The sequence below is a fragment of the Capsicum annuum genome, unplaced genomic scaffold, assembly GCF_002878395.1.
Source record: "Capsicum annuum cultivar UCD-10X-F1 unplaced genomic scaffold, UCD10Xv1.1 ctg5341, whole genome shotgun sequence".
NCBI lineage: Eukaryota > Viridiplantae > Streptophyta > Magnoliopsida > Solanales > Solanaceae > Capsicum > Capsicum annuum.
The window spans coordinates 237,734-246,380 of NW_025861526.1; the positions used below are offsets into that span (position 1 = coordinate 237,734).

Sequence of the window (8,647 nt, forward strand, 5' to 3'; positions counted from 1 at the left end):
AATTTGCCAGTATCCAGATTTTTAATCGAATTTTAAAAATATATTGGCATCATGTAATCTAGATAATAAATCTTTCTTATTGGGAATTGGATATCTAATCCATTTTTAAAACTTATCAACTTATTGGTGATTATCTAATTGTCAAGTTTTTCTAAATAGTGGTCTTAATCTTTATTGAAAGTTAAATTATTTTTACATTATGTTATTCCTTTTTCCTTTTGTTAATGGCATGTTATTGTGACATTGGTATAGACCATTGCTTTCATAGAGGGATGAGGCTAATGATTACGGATTTGTAGATTCTTATCAATTTATTGTTAGCTTTAATTTTTGTATGTTTATATATATTGTAAAATTTCCTTCAGTAAAACAGTTGTTTTAAACTAAATGTTTACATTAGTATATATGTATTTAATTATTTATGTATCTATGATAAATTTGTTTGCATCAGATTTCATAACTGCACACAAAAAAAATATTTTATAACTACGTGAATCGATTTTTTCCCTAGTGTTATCTGTAAAAATTGGGGAAAGGACAGAAACGACACTTCAAATTAAACTATTTCCTTGAAAATGGTCATGAAATTTAAATTTCACTTTCTAGTCATTTTAATTTACTGACTGGTTCTATACCGTTTTTACATAATTTTTATACAGGTTTTATACAAATCTTATACGTAAATATTCTATACAGAAATTATACAGTTTTGATACATAATTTATATAATAACTATACATTTGCACTTCAAATTAAACTATTTCCTCTAAAATGACCATGGAATTTAAATTCTATTTTGTAGCCATTTTAATTTACTGACTGGTTCTATACCGTTTTTACACAACTTTTATACAGGTTTTATACAAATCTTATACATAAATATTCTATACGGAAATTATACAGTTTTGATACATAATCTATATAATAACTGTACTTTTTTTTTACACGCTTTATACAATAATTATATAATTTGTATACACTTTCTATATATTGTACATATACATATTTGATAGAACTATACAATTTCTATACATATATCTTATATAGATTCATATTCTATTTAATAATTATATCATTTTTATATAATTTAATTATTATTTCTATACAATAAAAAAAAGCAGAATCTTTGATCAATTTAAAAATTTATAGTAAAAAAAAATTAAAATATTTTTAAAAGGGACGAATTGCCCAAGTTGAATATTGTATTAGTATTGTATATAGACGTATCAGTATCATATATAGATTGTATATAAACTATGTGGATCAAAATGACCCAAATTGGAAAAGATTAGAAAATGGTCATAAAATAACATTTATTTAACCGACTGAATATTATTTGTCCAAATACCAAACTTGAGCTATAATTGAGCTATTATTTTTTAAAACGTTCATAGTCCTTTTCCCGTAAAAATTCCAAAAGCCCCAAAGAAATTCATATATTTTTCATTTTCGGCCCACCCAAAACATTCTTCCTGCATTTTTGCCCCTTTTGGTTATCGTCGATACGAACCCACACACCCCTCCACTCTCTCTCTCAGCTCAAAACAAAGCATCCCATCCCACCCCCACAAACCCTAATCATCAAGCGCATCTCACTTCTTTCATTCCCTTCATATTTTCCATTTTCTGGTACCCTCTCTTCTCCTATACATTTCTCTCCTTCTCTCTCTTTACATCTTTTCAGTTTCCGTAATTCTTTTTTCATTTTAATCTCTTGTGAATTTTTTGTTGATTTGATTTGATTTGTGAAATGGTTGAATCAAACAGTTCAGAGCACTTTATGCTTCCTGTGAAGAGGTCATCGATAGTTGAAGTCGGAGGAGGTAACGACAACGACGCCATTTCAGTGGAAAAGAAACTCAAGGCCACCGCTACTGCTATCGGTGATTCGTCGACGACGGTGACTATGGGAGGAACTGATTCTGTTAGCGCTAACAGCGGCCGCAATGCCGCTAATGGCCGTACCGGTAAAGCTCCGCTCGATCTGCGTAACTTCTCTGATATCGACGAGGATCTTCACAGCCGTCAACTTGCCGTCTATGGTCGTGAAACTATGCGTAGGCTTTTTGCGTCTAATATTCTCGTATCTGGCCTGCAAGGTCTTGGCGCTGAAACTGGTATATCTATCATTATTTGTTGTTTATGGTGTCTCGATTATCGCACTGTTTTTGTTGTACGTCCTGCATTTTGTTTTTCCACTTTGATTTGTTGCACTTGAGCCAAGGGTCTCTACCTCCACGGGGTAGTGGTAAGGTCTGTGTACACTTTACCCTCCCCAAACACCACTTGTGGGATTTCACTGGGTATGTTGTTGTTGCTATTAACTGTGCTGGGATTGTAAATCTGGCATCAAAGGAGAATATAATGAAGTATGATTGTTTCTCTTATATGTAATGTTTACATTCCCAATTTTCACGCATGAAATTAGTTTACATTCTTGATAATTTAGCAACAACAACAGCAATTCTTTTTCTTCGAGAAATGCGGTTTGCAAAAGAGGCTTGAGAAATATAGTAGTAAAAAATCATGATGAAAACGTCGAGGAAAAGGTTACAAATAATTTTGGATTGGATTGAAATAGGCCTGAATACTGTAGAATGGATAATGATGCATAGTTGATTGATAATGTGTGTTTGCATGTGCTCTTTAAGCCTACTTTTAGATATTTGAGATAGTGATAACTGATAACAATCGGAAGTGATTGCGATCCATCTATGTGCTGAAATGCATTTCTCAAAACAGGTTTAAGAGATCTAAGAGTAAAAAACTATGATGAAAATATCGAAAAAAAGATTACAAATAGTTTAGGATTGGATGGTAATATGTCTGAATATAATAGAATGGATAATTATGCATAATTGATTGATAATGTATGTGTTGCATGTGCTCTTTAAGTGACCTACTTTCGTTGATTTTCGAGATAGTAATAGCTATAACAAGAAGAAGTGATTGTGTGTCATCAATGTGCTGAATATGACATTAATTCTGTTAAAAGTTTGTTATAGAACGGAATGTGTTTCCTTATTGCAGCAAAGAACATTATTCTTGCGGGTGTGAAGTCTGTTACTTTGCACGATGAAGGAAATGTGGAGTTGTGGGATCTGTCTAGCAATTTTATCTTCACAGAGGAGGACATTGGGAAGAATAGGGCACTTGCTTCTGTCCAGAAGTTGCAAGAGCTAAACAATTCTGTCATTATCTCCACGTTGACGGATGCTTTGACTAAAGAACAACTTTCCAATTTTCAGGCAAGTAGACATGTGCCTGATGTTATTAATTTGAATGATTATGCATAATTTATCGTGTCTTCATGACTTACTGATTGTACGGCTGTTGTAATTTTGATGCAGTTGTTTTAAATCAGTCTCATACTAGTTGGACTGGCATATAAATAGTTGCCTGTTTGGTCTCTATTCGGCTCATTTTTTCCACTGCTCACTAATTATCTTTCTGGACAAAATAGAAGCTCTACAATCTCACACTTACCCCTATATTGACATACAAGTCCGAAAGACTAACCAAATCAATACCTAATCCAAATATAAATTTAGTTAAACCAAAATTGTGGTTTCTTTTCATGTAATAGTGATAATGGTTAAGACCCATGTTCAGATCAATTGTAGAAAGTGGAAGTCATTGTGATTTTCTATTTGAGATGACAACAACAACAACAACATACCCAGTAAAATCCCACAAGTGGTAAGTTTTTATGTTTCCCAGAATAGAAATGACCTATACCCTGCTTAATTCCATAAAGTAAATACAACAACTACAACACACCCAATATATTCCCACAAAGTGAGGTCTGGGGAGGGTAAAGTGTTCGCAATCCGTACCACTACCTTAGAGATGAGGTAGAGAGGTTATTGCCGATTGACCCCCGGCTCAAGACAATTCCACAAAGTAAATATCTCTAATTTATTTTCCTTCATATTTATTAAAAGAAACCTCTAGTTTATTTGTCTTTCAGTCACTCTGTCCAGGTTAAAAACTCTTGGCAAATTTCACCTATCCAAAAAAGAGCTCCTAGTTTTTTTTAAAATGTCACTATAGTTGCAAGAAGGATATATGCCTTGATTTATTTAAAATATGATACTAGTTAAATGAAATTGTAGTTGCTTTCTATGATACAATGATAATGGTTAAAATTTCATAAAACACAACTGACCTGTGTTCACATTTATTGTGGGAGTGACAGTTATTAAAACTTTTCAAGGATGAATTATCTTTACTATGTTAATGACAATTTGTTTGAGGAAATGTTTGTTTGGGCGGTGAAGCATTTGTTACAATGTTCGATGGGGGAAATAGCATCCTGAATGCACTTTACTTTATCTGCAGGCTGTTGTATTTACAGATATCAGCTTAGAGAAGGCTACTGAATTTGATGATTACTGTCATACTCACCAGCCTCCAATTGCTTTCATCAAAGCTGAAGTTCGAGGCCTTTTTGGTAGTGTGTTTTGTGACTTTGGCCCTCAATTTGTAGTTGCTGATGTTGATGGTGAGGATCCTCACTCAGGAATCATTGCGTCTATTAGCAATGACGACCCTGCTCTTGTGTCATGTATTGATGATGAGAGGCTCGAGTTTCAAGATGGGGACTTAGTTATATTTTCTGAAGTGCATGGCATGATAGAGCTGAATGATGGGAGGCCTAGAAAAATAAAAAGTGCAAGGCCATATTCATTTACTATTGAAAACGATACCACAGAGTATGCAGCTTATGAAAAAGGGGGTATCGTCACTCAGGTCAAGGAGCCTAAAGTGTTGAAATTCAAGCCACTGCGACAAGCAATTAAGGATCCTGGTGACTTTCTTCTGAGTGACTTCTCCAAGTTTGACCGTCCACCTATTTTACACTTGGCTTTTCAGGCACTAGATAGGTTTGTGTCTGTATCAGGACGTTTCCCTGTTGCTGGATCTGAGGAAGATGCTCAGAAGCTAATATCATTTGTGACTGACATGAACAATAGTCTTGTTGGAAAACTTGAGGAGATTGATCAGAAACTTCTTCAGAAATTTGCATTTGGTGCAAGGGCTGTGCTAAACCCAATGGCGGCTATGTTTGGGGGTATTGTTGGGCAAGAAGTTGTGAAGGCTTGCTCTGGGAAGTTCCATCCACTTTATCAGGTCAGTAAATGAATTGTTGTAATTGAGCTAGAAGAACTCTTAATTCTTAAATTGCTTAAATTGTTTAATTGGGATGATCTGTTTAAGTTGTTGCTGCCTTGTTTGAACAAGTTCATGTTAGATCATATGGGACTTTTTTCTAGATTTTTAACACCAATTAGAACGAAACGCAAGTGTTGTCTTTCGGAAACAGCCTTTCTACCTCATCAGAGGTAGAGGTATGGACTGCGTACATCTTGCCCCCCCCAGACCCCACTAAGTGGGAATACACTGGGTTTGTTGTTGTTGTTGTAGAACGAAACGCAAGGGGAACTCTATATGAACATTATATCGCCTCTGAAGCATATGAGATGTTATGTCTGTGTCTTCTCGACTGTCAATATAGGTATCCCTAGGTATCTTTGGCACTGTGGTAACTGTTACTTGAAATTTTGGATGAAATTTGTTTTTGGTGCTGCATATTGCCTTTTGTTGTAATTTAATTTATGCTTGCTTTTTAATAGACGTGGAATGTTCTGTTACTGAATCATTTGTATTCAATTTGTTTGCGACAGTTTTTCTACTTTGACTCCGTTGAATCTCTTCCAACTGAACCATTGGATCCAAATGATTTGAAGCCCTTGAATAGTCGTTATGATGCCCAAATCTCAGTTTTCGGAAACAAGCTACAGAAGAAGCTGGAAGAGGCAAAAGCTTTTGTTGTTGGGTCTGGTGCGCTTGGGTGTGAGTTCTTGAAGAATTTAGCTCTCATGGGGGTTTGTTGTGGTGAAAAAGGAAAGCTAACAATTACAGATGATGATGTCATTGAGAAGAGCAACCTTAGTAGGCAATTCCTCTTCCGTGATTGGAACATTGGGCAAGCCAAGTCTACTGTCGCTGCTGCAGCTGCTTCTTTGATCAATCCTCACATTCACATTGAAGCACTGCAAAACCGTGCAAGCCCTGAAACAGAAAGTGTATTTGATGATACATTCTGGGAGAATTTGAGTGTTGTGGTCAATGCACTAGATAATGTGAATGCCAGGATTTACATTGATCAGAGATGTTTGTATTTTCAAAAACCATTATTGGAGTCTGGAACTCTGGGTGCCAAGTGCAATACTCAGATGGTAATTCCTCATCTCACAGAGAATTATGGTGCATCAAGGGATCCACCAGAAAAACAAGCACCTATGTGTACAGTTCACTCTTTCCCACACAACATCGATCATTGCTTAACATGGGCTCGGTCAGAATTTGAGGGTTTGCTTGAGAAGACGCCAGCTGAAGTTAATGCTTATCTGATCAATCCTAGCGACTACATATCTGCTATGCAAAAGGCTGCTGATGCACAGGCCAGGGACACTTTGGATCGTGTTCTTGAATGCCTCGATAAGGAGAGATGTGATACATTTGAAGACTGCATAACCTGGGCTCGCCTGAGGTATAACCATCAAAAACCCAACCAAACTTTTACCCGTTTGAGCAGCTTGTTTATATAGGCTTTTAACCATTTGCTTTTCCTTGTAACCAGGTTTGAAGATTACTTTGCAGACCGTGTGAAGCAGTTGACATATACTTTCCCTGAGGATGCTACTACTACTAGTGGTGCTCCATTCTGGTCAGCACCAAAGCGTTTCCCTCGGCCATTGCAATTTTCTGTTGACGATGCCAGTCATCTTCAATTTCTTGTGGCAGCCTCGGTATTACGAGCAGAAACATTTGGCATTCCCATCCCAGATTGGGTTTACTCTCCTAGAAGGTTAGCTGGAGCTGTTGATAAAGTGATTGTCCCTGATTTCCATCCAAAGAAAGGTGTGAAGATTGTGACAGATGAAAAAGCAACCAGCATGTCTGCTTCATCCATAGATGATGCTGCAGTCATCAACGAGTTGGTGATGCAGCTGGAAACGTGTCGTCAGAGATTACCTTCAGGTTACAAGATGAACCCCATTCAATTTGAAAAGGTACACACACTCTCTCTCTCCCTCTCCCTCTCTCTGTCGCATGCATGTTGCATATGTCAAAGGCATCTTTTGAGAGCGGAATCATTTGGTTTGGTGGATGTGTTTCCTGGGAGGAAGAAAAGGATCTGGATCTAACATGTATATACTTGTGCTGAACTTATGGAACCACATGATGTTTTAATAAATTTTATGAGGTAGATAATGAAACTTCTATACCGTTATAGATATTCAATTTATGATTTTGTGTTTCTTCCATCTGCTCTGTTAACTAAGTTTGTCTGAGTTACAGGACGATGACACCAACTATCATATGGACTTTATTGCTGGACTTGCAAACATGAGGGCTAGAAACTATAGCATCCCTGAAGTGGATAAACTGAAGGCCAAATTCATAGCAGGGAGGATCATTCCAGCAATTGCTACTTCTACTGCTATGGCCACTGGTCTTGTTTGTCTAGAGCTCTATAAGGTTTTGGCTGGAGGTCATAAGGTGGAGGATTACCGCAATACTTTCGCCAACTTGGCTCTTCCTTTATTTTCCATGGCTGAACCAGTTCCACCAAAGGTGATCAAGCATCAGGACATGAGCTGGACTGTGTGGGACAGGTGGATTTTGAAAGACAATCCAACTTTGAGGGAGCTTCTTCAGTGGCTTCAGAGCAAAGGTCTGAATGCTTATAGCATCTCTTACGGGAGCTGCTTACTCTATAACAGCATGTTCCCTAAGCATAAAGAGCGGATGGATCGTAAATTGGTGGATCTGGCCAAGGAAGTGGCCAAGGCAGATTTGCCTCTATACAGGAAACATTTTGACGTGGTAGTGGCTTGTGAGGATGATGAAGACAATGATATTGATATCCCTCAAGTGTCCATTTATTTCAGGTAGATTGTTCATCCTGTAACCATCACTCACAAGAGTAGCCTGAAATCATAGGTTTCAGTTTATTTTCTTCATGCTATGTTTTGGTCTTTCTTGTTGGCAAAGCTAGATTGATATATTCTTCTCTGTACTAGCCAGCCCGCGTACAAAGTCAGAACCTACTGTCGAGTAGTAAAGATATGATGACTGTTAGAACTTCGAGTATCTGATTTGTGTCGTGTCTCCATTTTCTTGCTCAACTATTTGATGAAAATATAGTTGATGTTGGTTGGTGGATTCGAAATTATGAACTAACCATTTGCTTCAGTACTATAACATATAAATTGCTGCTGCTGTGATATTTACGTACGCAAACGACTCCTTAGTTGAGTGGTTTTTTCAGTGGGATTTTAGCTGAAATTATTGTTCTGATATGATATGATTAAACAGGGAAAAAGGACTACTAACAGCCATGGACAAATTTATATAGAACTAAATGGTGCTGATTTATTTCTCGTAGTAGTGAGATATACTGTTTGGTTCGGTGGGGTGTATGATAATAATACTGAAAGTGGTGTGTCAGTAATGCGGAGAATAGTTATGTGGACATTATTTTCTTGTGACTGTTGGGTTTGTTGTATTAAATCTGTAGGTTTTAAAAACAAATAGTACCGAATAGGGTGGATTAGAATAGGAATAACACCTTGTA

At 36.7% G+C, this 8,647-nt stretch overlaps 1 protein-coding gene across 1 annotated transcript; it reads left to right on the forward strand.

Moving 5' to 3' along the window:
• Positions 1 to 1,390: 1,390 nt before the first annotated feature.
• Positions 1,391 to 8,242, forward strand: LOC124893064 (ubiquitin-activating enzyme E1 1-like). The gene is made up of 7 exons (XM_047404195.1): positions 1,391 to 1,629; positions 1,768 to 2,117; positions 3,031 to 3,248; positions 4,342 to 5,133; positions 5,688 to 6,556; positions 6,647 to 7,079; positions 7,369 to 8,242. Exons 2-7 carry the CDS (start codon positions 1,781 to 1,783, stop codon positions 7,963 to 7,965), a joined length of 3,246 nt encoding a protein of 1,081 aa, XP_047260151.1. The 5' UTR covers positions 1,391 to 1,629; positions 1,768 to 1,780; the 3' UTR covers positions 7,966 to 8,242.
• The last annotated feature ends 405 nt before the right edge of the window (positions 8,243 to 8,647 follow it).